The sequence below is a fragment of the Heteronotia binoei genome, chromosome 16, assembly GCF_032191835.1.
Source record: "Heteronotia binoei isolate CCM8104 ecotype False Entrance Well chromosome 16, APGP_CSIRO_Hbin_v1, whole genome shotgun sequence".
Classification (NCBI taxonomy): Eukaryota; Metazoa; Chordata; class Lepidosauria; order Squamata; family Gekkonidae; genus Heteronotia; species Heteronotia binoei.
In genome coordinates this window covers 30,084,576-30,099,226 of record NC_083238.1, presented here as the reverse complement: position 1 = coordinate 30,099,226, position 14,651 = coordinate 30,084,576, and the positions used below count along the sequence as shown (strand labels likewise).

The following is a 14,651-nucleotide window of genomic DNA, read 5'->3' as shown; positions in this document are numbered from 1 at the left end:
TTGCAAGTGGAAAATGCTTCCATTTATAGATGGGAGAGTGGCAAGATTTCCTCCCAGCTGCTGTCCTTGTATCTCTCAAATCCCATTCCAAAGGTCTGCTTTCCTCCAGGAAGAAGGGGGAGTAGCTTCTTGGTAGATACTGAAGGTTCCATCACCAGAAGGCTAAAAGCTACTGTACACACACGAAAACGCATGTATGCAAGCATCCCGGTTTGGAGCCTGGTCATTGTATTTTATTAAACTACATCTCAAAGAGAAATATAAATGCTTTGAGAAATGTTTCCAATACGAAACACAAAAACTGCTTTTTGGAAATCCGTAATGTAACATCCAAAATCCAGTTCTACATACATTCAGTCAACAATGCCTAGCTTTGGGAGAATTTGCATATTTTGGTTGTATCCAGAATGAGCAAAACTTACATAACGACTTTCCTCCCTTTACCCTGAGATTCAATAGAACTTACCAAATTCTCCTCCTGGGGACTGGTGAACTCTTTTACAGAACAGGGTATGTGTGTGTGTGTGCGCTTAAGCAGAAGTCTGCAGTGAAGTAAGTTACCTGTAAAAATTGCTCTGGCCCTTCTGCAACCAAAGTGCTATTCTGGTGGTTTACAAGAGCAACAGAGCTGGATTAATACTGGCCCATGGGCCCCCACACCTTTAGGGGCCCCGGACAGCTTCCCCCCGTTTCCCCCTGCTTGCAGCCTTCCCAGCTTGCATGTGCAACCAGCAACCGAGCTGCTCTTTGCCCAATTTGCCTGGTGCAGCTGCTGCTGGCGTTGTTACCAAGTTTGCCTCTCTGCCTCTTCCCCGCGGCTTAGTAAAAGGGGCTTTTAAGAAGGTGACCGCAGGCTGCAGCAAGGGCTGTGGGCGGGTGCTCAGACTCTGAGATAATTTGAAAGCCCCCCCCCCCCAAGTTTTTGACTGCCTAGGGGCCTCCACAGGGTTTAATCCGGCACTGAAGAGCACTGTGCAGTGCTTTAGAGTATTGGATTAGGACCCAGGAGGCCCAGGTTTGAATTTGTTTTCTGCACAGCTTACAGGGTGATCTTGGGCCAGTCACTCAGTCTAACTTTTTACAGGGTTGCTCTGAGGATAAACTAGAGGAGAGTGAGAACAAAGTTGTAACCTTTTTGGGCCCCTCTTGGGAAGAAATGTAGAGTATAAATAAATAAAAGTGCTGTTATGCTAGCAGGAGGGATTCAGCATATACAAATTGTACTTGGGTCAATTTATTTCAGTTGGGATAGGCATTTTTTAAAAGGAAAATTGCAGGGAAGGTACCAATTTATTCAGCCTACTGTGTGGAAGTTTTGTATGAAGGCCAGTCTAGCTTTAAAGTTCAATGCAGTTTCTTGAAGAGTCTGGAACCAAGATCTCATTTCTGCTTAATTAAAAGGGCCAAACTGTGGGTTGGATCCAGTCAGTTTTTCCCTCTCCATCTCACCCAGTTTCCCTCAATACTCGCCTTGTCCCACATGCCTTTTGCCAACAAACCCCAGAATAACCTTTTTGCTAGTCAAACGGTACTCACTCCCATTTTCAACAGCAGAAATGCTGGTTGGATCCAATCCTATGTTACACAGGAGAGATGTGATTTCAAAAAAAAAGATGCAGCTGTGGTATCTTCCCACTTTTTCCCAGAGTAGTAGTGTGGTAGGTGGTGGTTTTAATCCTTTCTCCAAGACTTTGTAATGAAAAACACTCTTAACTTAGTGGGGGAAGGGTTTATCTAGAAATTGTAGAAGAGAAAAGGATAAACAACCCATGTCCCCCCTGAACAAGTTAATAGTCCACCGCAACTGCATTACAGTTAAGAGAAGCATACGCCTATCACGGATCTCCTGGGTATCATGGATTTGCCAGAGTAGCTCATGAGAAAAACCTCCCCCAATGCAGTCAAGCTTAAACTTGCCTTACACTGGCTGAACACTTTCTGCTGCTGGGTATGCAGTCAGCATTGCAAGATTTCTTTGTGTGTCGTTTAAGTACCATAATATCTATTTTTGACTCTTGCCAGTCTCAGCCTTCTTAAAACAAGCAGAATCCTCAGAACGAAAGTTATCTTCATCTGAAGGCTTATTCAAAATGATTTGACCCCTACGAATAAGGAAAAGCACAGGCTTAAGTAAATGCTGAACAAACGTGGGTTTGAGATTGTCCTAACAGACTGTTCATAAACACTTCATAAGAACACAGGAGTAGCCAGTAGCGCATCCTACCCAACACATGTCGCAAGTGGCCAAAAACTAGGTGCCATCAGGAGGCCCGCCAGCAGAGCCAGAACTCCAGAAGCCCCACTGTTGCTCCCCAACCACCAAAACCACAGAGCATCACTGCCCCAGACATAGTGTTCCATGTATACCTTATGGCTAACAGCCATCGATGGACCTCTGCTCCATACATTTGCCCAATCCCCACTTGAAGCAGTCTATGCTTGTAGCCATCAATTCCTGCGGCAATGAATTTCATGTGTCACTCTTTGGCGAAGATGTACATTCAACCAGCTTTTCAGACTCTATCACGAAGCACATCCTACAGTACTAGCATTTTATAAGGTCACAGGTATTCCCCCCGCCTTCCCCCAAAAAACCCTCAGAAAAACCTAGGATGAGGAGTTGAGGAGAGGCCATGGTTCAATGGCAGAGCATCTGTCTGGCATGCAGGAGGTTTCAAGTTTAATCCCTGACATCTCCAGTTAATGGTTCTGATAGCATGTGATGGGCGAGACCTCCACAAGGGAAGCTTAAACATCTTGCAGAAAATCCCAGTAAAATCTCGCCTACTGTGACTTGTTTTTAACATCAAGATAATTTGGAGATTTTTATATTTCATGCTATCCATATCTGGAAAAAAAGGAATTCTAGTACAATACAAAGTGGTTTTTTTTTTAATATATAGTTCAGATACGTCAATTTAGAATACTCTGATCAGTTTCTTCTGTGCTGGTATGGCACCATCTGGAGGGTCGAATGGCTTTTTCACTCGTCACTTATAACTGGAAAGGATCCATACAATCACCTCTATTCATTTGCTTTCAGTCTGTGTCCTTTATAAAGTTTATCTCTTTGCTACCTGGCATTACATTTAATGACACACATGGCCTGGCCCAACAAAGTCTCACTTATGTCAGATACAGCCCTTATAACAAATGAGTTTAATACCCCCGATCTATAGATAGAAGCTTCCAAATGAAGGAACCAGATTTTGAAGACATACAACCATGCACCATGATCTCCTCTTAAAGCAAGTTATGTGACAACTCCCTCAATTGCTTCTTAAAACGTCCCCTTTTAAAGAGCAATGGGATGGGGATGGAAAATGAAAACACAGAAGATCTCAGAAAAACCAGGTATGCTTAGCATGTTGCATGTACTTCTCTGTCTCCCATTTTCTCCATATAACTTATTAATCCTGAATGGAGTGTGATAGTTTTCAAACTTATCTCAAACTTGCAGCAAGCTCTTATTACAAAAAGCCTCCAACAAAATTGGAAAGATTTTTACACTTCTGACTCTCTTTAAACTGGCTATCATAATTTTACAGCTTGATTGGAAATTCCTAGCAATTGAGCCTTATTTTCCTGCGACTACGAACTTGGACAGCTTTATAGAACTGCAAAGATGGCTTGTATTTCTGCTACCCTTTATCCAAAAGACAACAAACATAGGGAACCCTTCAGAATAATCATCAGCAGGACTGGAAAGCAGACAGGTCCCTCTTCTAGGTGATATCCAGTGATGAAAAGTACCATCAAACGGCAGCTGATTTATGGTGACCCCATACGATTTTCAAGGCAAGAGACAGAGGCTGCATCTGGGTAGCAGCCTTCATCTTCTTTGGTGGTCTCCCCTCCAAGTACTAAACAGGGTCAACTCTAATTAGCTTCCGAGATTAGCGTCTGAGATCAAGGTAGCCTGGGCCATTCAGGTCAGGGTAAGTGGTATTTGCCTGGTAATAATATATCCATTGGCCTAAGGACTGGTTGAGAGCCCTGTGGTGCAGAGTGGTAAGCTGCAGTATTGCAGTCCAAGCTCTGCTCATGATCTGAGTTTGATCCTGGTGGAAGCTGGGTTCAGGTAGCCGACTGAAGGTTGACTCTAAAAAATCTGCCATGGAAACGTCATGATGCGACATCACCCCAGAGTTGGAAATGATTGGTGCTTGCACAGGGGACTACCTTTAAGAACTGGTTCCAATATTTAACCTATCAACTGGCTGTAGAAGAGAGGTACCCGACAGACAAAAGGTTGTGTCTGAGCCATCATTCTGTAGAGGGGATGGAAGGATTGAAGAAATTCCACCCCATCTGAGGAGCAGGTGGCACACTTCAAATTTGATTGCACACATTATTCAGGACTGCCTAGCAAACCCTATGGAACTGCCTCTAAAATATTCATCTTAGCCTTAAAAACGTCAACAAGAAACACACATACAGACATAACAGAATATGAACACACCACTTAGCATCTCAAAATATTTTTAATAAGTTGCATTTTTCATACCAAGCACTCAACATTTGCATCTGTCCCTTTCCCAGCTGAACATTATAGACTACAAAAATGATTAAAACAATGAGTTTCCAACACCCTTCAGGCAATGCCTAGAGAGCTGTACTGTGACCCAGAAAACTCACTTGTAACAGATTAGCAACCACGTACCCCAACACACAGCTGCTCATCACCAAAGCTGACCAGGTATTACTTGTAATTGTTCAGCTACTACAGGTTAATTACAGTTTTAAAAAAATACATAAGAACACATCAAAAATCAACACATTTACTTTTCTATACAACTTTACAGAGGTATATGCAAAAGGGGGTATATATGCTAGCAGAAAATCATTGCCGGGACTTCTACATACATGCTCTGCATGTTGCAAGTTTTTAAACCAAGTAATCTGTCAGCTATTGCATTGTATTAGTGCAAAACAAAATTAGGTTGGTATGTTCTGTACCTTTTAAGATATAGTATAGACACTTGGACAGCATGTCTAAAGGTCCAATTCTACTATCACCATTTAAGATTTATACCTCTTGCTTTTCAAAGTGTGAAGAAATGGGCTGAAAGAGAAGACATAGTTACTTGATCAAGTTAACAGTTGTTAGAAGCCTGCTTTTAATAGCTAAAAAAGAACAGAACCAGAACAGATCTGAATACAGCCTGACTTTCAACTAATGATAGGCATGATTCTTTGGTGAAGAGGCAACCAAAGTTCACTTTTTTTTCTAATTGGGGAAAACAAAACACTGAATCATATATCAACCTCTACCCCCCAGTTCAGGCTAGCAGCTTTTTGCAATACTGACAAAAACCACATAATTCTTTGTTTTTCTAAAAAGAATGGTTTTATGCACACTAGATCCCCCAAACGGTTTTAGAGAAGTACAATCACAATTATGCAAAATGGAGTTAAGTTTCAACAGTAACTGGGGGCAAATTAAATATTGTATTGAATCCAAAGAATGAGCCAGTATGAAACATTAGTGCTGTTTCAATCCATACGTGCAGTAGAATGCACAGGTTCGGGCCAGTCTACCCCATCTGGCATTTGCCATATGTTCGCATTGGAGAAGAGAGCCTACATCCATTGAACTCAAGAGCATAGAGCTGACTGTACACTTCATTTGCGTGGTGTTCACATTGTACGAGAAGCTGAACTCTACAGGTGCAGATCTCCATGGACATGTGAAGTCCATTGCACAATTTGAGTTGGGGCAGCTTCACCCTAGGAACTAAGTTAAGCCACCACAACCCTTATCCGTCATCATGGGTAAGGACTGCATATCTAAACAGGGATAAGGTAGCGTGAACCTCTCAGTACTGGCACCACAGAAACTGGGTGGGTGGGCGTGTCTTTATAGTTTCCTGAATACATGAATCTAAGTTTCACATGCAAAAAAACCCCAAAACAAAACCCTCCTGCACTTTTCAAAAGAATAACACATGGGACAATCTAGAAAGACATTTTGATCAAATATAGTGCATCTGTTAAGAGTTTTGCATCACATGTACTTCAATCTATGGGTAACAAGCGTATTTTTTCCTATCAAAAATAATGGAGCTGTAGCAACACACACTTCTGTTAATTACTTTAGGGATTAATTAATGAGAAGTGAGAGCACGCTTTAACTTCAGCAACACTCTCTGCGTTAAGAATCTATTTGAAGCATTCAGGTATCTTTTATGACAACAGTACCTAAGATCTAGTAGACCAACACGACAAGGTACTGTGCAAATATAGCAGCTTCTAGAATTGGGTTGTTCAGGTCTCTGCACTGATGCTATAACCTCCAATACCATTCAATGTAAATTCACCCATTCACTTGGGTCCTATGCAGCACAACTGAAACAGTATGAGCACCTGTACAAACATGCAGAGATTTTACGGATTCATGAAGTCATCTCAGATTTCTTGTACTTTCCCATGGTAAATAAAGCAGGACAATGTGGCTTTCCCCCATCTGCTATCTTCTTTACTCGGCAGCAGCAAAATCTTCCTTTCTGAACTACTACAGCTCAAGTTGTCTCCTCAGGATCAAACAAAGACTCTGATGGCATTCAGAGTCAATCATTTGTTCATATGGCATCAGCTAGAAAAGATGTTATAGGATTATGGCCTGAATCCAGAGAACTACACATACAGCAAAGCTGGCGGAACATATCCTGTCTCCCTGCTGCTGTTTCCAACAGTCACACGTGGCTTTTAAGGGTACACGGGGTACAGTGGAAAGGGGGAAATCAGAAGAAACACCTTTCACAAGCTGAGTTCTTTTTGTAGTTCCATGGATCCAATATATGGACGTTTGCACAGAAACTAAAGAATAAGCATACAGCATGTCCAAAGAAAAAAACACAAATCAGCCTAAGAATGGATTTCTGTTTTAATAATGGCATCAAGATTATCAAAAATCCAATTTAAGATCAGACTGCATAATACAAAAAGAGTACTATAGTCTGCCTTCAACCAAACTTAAACAACATACAGTTCCAGTAGTTATTGTACTACAAAGGCATTGAACCAGAATGGAGAAGTTCTCTATACTCTTGAGTATGGGTACATCACAGTTTGGTTAGGTCAAAAATTAAGTGTAACAACATGGGGAAAACTGTAGTTGCTCTTTCATTATTTACTGATTTATCATAATGATCTGTATAGACTAGTTCACAGTTATTTGGAATATCTATATATACATCTTGCAACACTTTCAGTGGTGGAAATATATCATGTATTCTGGATGCTTATTTCTTTTAGTGTATATATAAACAGTGCAATCCAAAAATGATTTACACCTTTCTAATTCCGTTGAGGTCTTAATGGGCTTAAAAGGCTGTAACTCCATAAGACAGCAATGTAAGTCGGGTTTTCACAACACCATCTCAGTTACTGGCATTTCAGCAGTGATGTCACCAAATATTAGCTGAATCCCAGATGCTTCTTAAAATGTTTCTGTGCGCTAGTCTGACAAAATCATCTCAATCCTGGAATAAATTAAAATGAATGTGTGGAATAAATTCCACAGGTAATAGAATTTGCCAATCACGGGGAGGGAGGGGGTGGAGGAAGCAAGGAAGGAAGGGACATGTGAATGACTGATAGCCTAAACATTTTAATTTGTAAAAGGAAGACCATACTAAACCAGGTCATAGAAAAGTAGTTTCTTTTCAAAGTCTACTTCAACAGCAATTGGGCATATTTTAGTTTAAAGATAATATATTTGCATATCTGATGAGAATGTTTAACACTTACATAATAATCTTACTGCATGGCATTTAAATTGTATTTTGTGATTGTCCCTTATGCACTCTATTCCTATGCTAGGAAAATAACCTCAAAGTCCCTATACCTTTGAGCTTAACAACATTGTATTAAAGAAGTTTCCAGTTAAACAGCACACTTTAATAAAGACACAGGTCAACAATTATTGCCAGCCTCTTGGTGGGAGCAGGTGCCCGCAGCTAGTATAGCCTGACACTGCTCTGAGTGGTGGCGAAAGAAATTTTTTTGAAGACCATAGGCAGGTCATCACTTTCATTAAAACACAGAAGCCACACCAGACTTCTTTAGGAATAGGCCAAAACTTTATGGAACAATCAGAGAATCTAGGGTGATTCCCTAGATAGGATTGGTGTCACTTTCTGGGGAGAACCCAAAGTGATGTTATTCTGCTCTAGGAATCACCCTGAACTCTAAGGTTTTACTACTGAATTTCAACCAATTCCTAGAGAGGCCTGACCACTTTTGGGTTTACACTGCTGGTCAAATGACACTTCCATGTCCCCTCCCCCCAACCTGCTGCTGGCTTCCAGGACAGACAATCCTAGTCAGGCAGCAAATAGCCATCAACTATAATTAAACATTAAGTTGGTAAATTTTTAGATTATGATTATGCCTGGTCCTAGCAACATAGCTGAACAATTCCCTCTTTCTCATCATTTTAAGTTTACTCAGAACACAAAAAAGTGACTACAATGTCAATACTATGCATATTTACTTCAAAGTAACTCCTACAAAGTTCGACCCCAAATAAATATGCATGATTGTAGCCTGGATGTGATACCAGTTTATAAAATCTAGACAGCTACGGTGTTTCTTATCGATCGAAAGAATGCATTTTATGACTGTATTATCTCCTCAAATGAGAAATTCCAGTAGCAATCCTTTTTCCACATAAGAAAAGAATATCAAGATATAAATTCTACAATAACGATTTGTAGGAAAAGTCACTGAAAATAGTAAATGACTGCTGCTGTTTTTTCTGATACAAAGACACTTGGCAGGCTTTAGTTTTCTGTGTGAGACAAGGGGTAGATGTGCACATGGTTTATACAGAACTGTAAACCAACAGCCTTAATGGCATCAAACAAGTTTTCCTTAAAATAAGCCTGAAAATACAGCAGGTTCAAGTTTCATCTACTGATCTGCAAAAGACGACTTTTCACAACTGACCCTTTACAGTACCTTTTTCCAATATTCATCAGGCACACATTTTACGATCTCAGAAACACTGAGTTGGATCCAAAGTCATCTTCCCATGAGTAGATGAGGAACCTCCTTATGAAAGAGCTGGGGCAGCAATTTTTGCCAATTCCTCCTCCTCACTAAAACCACTCAACACCACCATTTCTAAGTGTCCACCAGCTCTCAGGACCACCTTTGTGGATAGCATGGGGTGGGTGGGGGGAGAAGAAGCAAGTTTGGTTCCACTACTGGAACTTCACTCATTCTTTGGACCCAACCCTAGTCACAGTTATGAGTAACATTTATGGCAATTTCATTTCAGATTTTCCTTAATTATAAAGGGATTAGACAAATTCATGGAGGACAGGTCCACTGGCGGCTAGCCATAGTGATTAAAGGGAACTCCTGCATTCAGAGGTGCTAAACCTATATCAGTGTCTGGAGACAATTTCAGGGGAAGGTCTTAGCCTCTATGCCCTGATGTTGGCCTTGCAGAGTAATTGGCTGGCCACACTGTAAGAAAGGATGCTGGGCTAGATGGCTGGTCCAATCCAGCAGGCCTGATATTTTATAGATGCTGGACGTCTACTCAACCTTCAAGAATTGTACTTTGCCAGTTACATAACCTACAGTCTATATATGGGGATGAACAGAAGACCAACATAAATAGGGATGGCAACACAGACAGCAGCCAAGGGGGAGGGTTCCTTGTCATAGGAAAACAATTCTCATAATTCACCTCTTAGCAAAGTACAAACAGAGAAGCAAATGAGTAAATAATGAGATTCCTTAACAGCAGAATCAATCCCAGTAACTCCAGTATTGAGTTACAGTGAGATCCAAAAGAGAAATACAGATGGTCTATCCATTAGCAAACTTTGCTCTCCTTGCTTCCCAGCTTCATGGACCACAGGGCACTGCTGATTCAACCTTGTCTGCATATATGTGAAATAGATAAGAACATTAAATGCTTTTATCACTTGTTCCCATGCTTCTTGTACGCAAGCACAATGACAAAGAACTATGAGCTGCTGGGATCAAAGTCACATAATGGATAAAAGGGTCGAAGGGACTAAGAGTCGGTTTTCACTTCCCTCTCCCTTCTCTTTATGAACTGAGAGGAGTGGGACTACCTGTTTTCTTGCATGATCTCTTTCTTCGCTCATTGTGAACTGGGCAAAGGGCATGCAGTGCTCTGTTCCCATGTGCTCCTTGGGTGGGTTACAAGTACCCTGCCCTACAAGACACAATTTTACAGCCTTTTTTATACATCGCTCTTCCAGGTCTTTACGGCAGATCACTGCATCCCCTTCTGTTTCCATTCCCTTTCTTCTCTCCTCTTTGCAGCAGCTTCCTGATTTTCTAGAAAAATCAAAGTATCAGAAAGCAGAAAAGGAATACCAGCACCAGCACAGCTGGACACAGCTTCTCTCTTAAAATTAGTCCCTTTTCTAGCAACGGAAAAATGGGATATAACATGCTTAAGCATAGTCAATCAAAGGATGATGTACTTAGGTCAACTGTCGGGAACAGATGCTGGGTTCAATCTATTGATGACAGGAGGCAATGGCTACAGTACAGAATCAAAAATAGGACTTCCTAAGTACAAATTCAGTCACACTCCGGCACTGTCCCGCACCACCCCCCCCCCACCACCATGGAAAAAAATAATTTCCCTTTCAGACAAAACATCCAAAGAAGAATCTTCTATATCAGACAAAATGCAGTGCAATAGGAAGCATGAAATGAGACTCAAATGGATGCTACCCAGAAGCATACCGTGACCACTGTTTCAGAAAGAGTTGCTTGTACTATTACCCTAACAGCAATTGTTTGACACGTGAGTAGGCATAGTTCTACAGCTTCAAAGAAATTTATTTTCAGGCTAACTTGTTTGCTTGCTTACAGCAAGCTACCTAAGTTCATAAATTAAAACATAAATGCAATACAGTATTTCCTTCTGATAACGCAGAAGTAGGATACATAAACCATGGAATACTAACACACAGCACACCATTTTACACGTAAAAGGGTTTCTTTTTTCCATTTCAAGTTTATTAAAACTTTAAGCAGTACAAATGATCCAGGTTGCAGATTTATCAAAAGACCAAACTGAAGTCCACATTTTTTTTTTTAAAAAAAGAAGTGTTCCCCAATATGTCTCTAGAACCTGGAGGCAGAAATAATAAGTTCATAAACTCATCCACGCCTGTCTTCATCAGTTCCAGGACTTGATTCATGATCAGATTTTTTGTCTTTGCCATGGCCACGGTCTCTCTCCTGATTCTTTGATTTTTGGTTGACCTCTTTTTCTCTAGAGGAACGAGACCTGTCCTTTTCTTTTTCCTTACTCCTGCGTGAAGATGATCTTTTCAGTTCTCTGTCTTTGCTGCTTCGTCTTTTCTTTGAATCAGGACTTCTATCCTGATCTCTGCTGGACATTTTATGTTTGTTGGTCTCAGGGCTGCTAGTGTCACGACTTTTTGAACGCTTTCTTTTTTCAGAATCATCCTTTTTATGAGAACTTTTGTGTTCTTGATTCCGATGCCTATCTTTACTTCGACTTTCATCCCTCTCGGAGCTCTGTGATTCTTTCCTCCTCTTATTTTCTTTACTTTTGGATTTTTCCGGTGTCTCTTTCCGGTCTCTGCTTCTTGACCTTCCTCTTCTTTTTAAATCCTTATCTTTGTGTTTGGAATAATCTTTACTTCTGCTGCGTTCTCGTTCTTTACTTCTGGTCCTGGCACGCTTCCCTCTCTCTCCACTTTTGCTTCGCTCTCTGGTCTTACTATTTGAGCTGTGCTTACTTTTAGATTGTTCACGTTCTTTACTCTTTGACTTTGCATGTTTTTCCCGGTCTTTACTTTTAGTGTGATTCTGACCATTACTCTTAGATTCTCCTCTTTTATTCTTTTCCTTACTTCTGCTCCTCTCTCTTCCACGAAAGTCATTGTATTTTTCTTTGTCCTTCTCTTTCTCATGGTCCCTTTCCTTGCTTCCCAGTCTAGTTTTCTTCTCTTCATGTTTGCTGTGTCTGGAGTCCCTCTCCTTACTTTTGGACACCTCTTTGCTTTTGCTCTGGCTTCTGGAGCGAGCCCTTTTTTTGGCTTTACTTTTGTTATGCTTGTCCTTATCCTCCTTCTCTGAATTTCTCCTTGTCTCTCTGTCTTTACTACTGGATTTGTGGTCTTTTGTTTTCTTTTCCTTCTCCCCTCTCCTGCTTGGGCTCTCAGAAATCTGCCTGTGGTCAGATGCTTTTCTCTCTCTCCCTCTCCCTGGGCTTTTCTGATTTGCAGCATCCTTCTTGTTTTCATTAACTTCACTCCTTAAAAAAAGGCAAGGAAGAAAATATAATAATTAATACATGAAGCTGCGTTCACATTGCAAATAATGTGTTTTGCTGCATATAGTCCTAAGATGACTACAAACAATCTAGCAAGCAACTGGAGAGAGAGTCACCAGTGTGCAGAAGCTTCAGGGCTATATTGAATATAAGGCAAAAAGAGGTGCTACTGTGGCTCAGAAGTCACTCTTTTCTGTTCTCCTGTAAGTGCCCTTCCAAACTAGAATAGAAGAGGAAGGACTCTGGTCACATCTTACTTATCTCCCTTTATCCATCTTTCTCCACTTGATACTCTCATTCTCTGAGCTCTCTGCATTTCTTGTCTCCAGTGTGGAGGAGTCTCACTGCGTCTAAAGCGATCTCTTGACCTGGATCGTGAAGGTGTCCGATAGCGCTGTTGAAAAGGAAAGGACAATGTTAGATTAGAACAGTGTTGATAAACTGTGCATCAATTGGGATGCATATAATAGTATGTTTCCTCACTAGAAAGATACATTACTAGATTTGAGTGTGAAAGAATTACATTTTTACAGAGCAACAGAGAGGTAAAGTTTCCAGACATGGTGACATTATAGAAAAAGCCTGTTTTCTCCTCAAGAAAATAATGGAAATTTGGGAGGAAACTGAAATACATAATCAGCTTTTATTTACCTATCTTACCTAAACATATTTTACTCCTTTAACATCATACAGTGCATAATTTATAACACAGCTCATCAAATTGTACTAGTTGGTATATTTACAGAATTTAAAAATAAAAATGCCTGAGTTTTCTACAAGCAAAATTGGACGTACAACCAATACCTGAAAAAATTGAGAACTGCTGTACCCTATGCTACCTTTACACAGGTATCTAAATTTTCTGCGATGTGTAGGAAGGAAGTTGAAAACACAATACACTTTCTTTAGTAAACAAAAGAAAGAGCATGATTGGGTCAGAAACAGTTTCATGCAGTCACAGCTGGACTACCAGCATCTTTGGTAATCCATTAAGAAATGCTGTAACATTAATACATTATTAAAGAGTTCAGTGTTATCAGGCACTTTAAACCCCTATTTTTTTTGCTAAAAGTATTCACATTTAAACAATAAACATCCATTAAGATACGCTGTACCATATATACAGCAATTATCATTACCCAATGCAGTAAAGTGTCTTCTATTAAAAATTTCCATGCCGGGCCTATCAGTGAGCAAAACCTTGTTCTAAAAAGCCTTTCATTCATTTAAAAAAAATATATATAGGGTTTCCCCCCACCCCCCAATCCCAGCAGTTGTACAAATTTCCCACTGGGAAAATTGAAAAAAATCATTACAGAAATCTGTTCCCCCAAATTTCCCTTTCCCAGGTCTTCCCATTTCTACAGTGTAGTACCAGTTTTGATTCACTGAGCAACTCAAGCGTATTTCACCCAGCAAGTCAGATTATTTTCTTCTTAGATTAAATGCAGTGTTATCTTATTATGTAGCATACCAGTAAGGCAACACATTACAATACTCATGGGAGGGAAAACGCCCTGTAACCCACAGCTCCTTTAATGTATACTTTAAAAAATTGTTTTGGTGGCAACATATTATTTTAGAGATATTATTATTTTAGAGATATTAAATTGTCACAAAATGTCCACACATTACAGTAAAAATCTAAAAGGCACTGATTGACACCAGCCAAAAAGTTATAGAATTTAAATCCAATCAATTTCAATGGAAGAATTAAGCCTATGTTCCAACCTCGCCTATATAAAACCACTGGGACTTGAATGCATACTTTTTAGCTGGAATGGCTCACACAAGGATCAATTTCAACAATAAAAACAAATGTTCAGAGTCATAAGCGGCAACCAGAAACCCAACCAGGAGATCTTAGGTGCTCATCAGTGAGTTCATCGGGGCTTGTGCTTATAAGCAAACAATGACTAGAGAAAGCCATTCAAGAGAACAGATTGTCTTCCATGTGCCTCTGCACAGCAGCTCTTAATCACAACAAGGATGACCCTGCAGAGGTACCAGTAATGTCAGAAAACTGATCCTGCACAGACAAAATAAAAAATAGTACAATTCTTCCAGATAAAGGATAGGGCAGTAGCCACTGGGGAGCAGAAGTTGGCTGTAAACTGACCAAGGCTCAATGCTCTAGTCTAGGTCTTGAAAATATGCTCAGTTTATCATGCTGCAAAAGTATGGCCTGACTGGATTTCACCACAAACAGAGCATTAGCTCTTGCCTGAAGGATCCTTCTCTTCAATGGGGGTGAAGTCATCCAGAAGTGGTTAAGTCACTCTGCTCGATAGGGCTATGCAAATTTTGTTTGTTTGTGTGGCTCCTATTGGAGAGACCCGGCTGA

At 40.4% G+C, this 14,651-nt stretch overlaps 1 protein-coding gene across 2 annotated transcripts in view; it reads right to left on the bottom strand.

Moving 5' to 3' along the window:
* Positions 1-10,997: 10,997 nt before the first annotated feature.
* PPIG (peptidylprolyl isomerase G) overlaps positions 10,998-14,651 on the bottom strand; it is a 38,399-nt gene continuing 34,745 nt past the window's right edge. For both annotated transcript variants that reach the window (XM_060257432.1, XM_060257431.1), the window contains exons 12-13: positions 12,565-12,701; positions 10,998-12,289 (exon numbers count right to left, since the gene is read on the bottom strand). In XM_060257432.1, the coding sequence (XP_060113415.1) occupies positions 11,164-12,289; positions 12,565-12,701 (1,263 nt within the window). In that variant the 3' untranslated portion in view covers positions 10,998-11,163. The remainder of the gene's footprint in view (positions 12,290-12,564; positions 12,702-14,651) is intronic.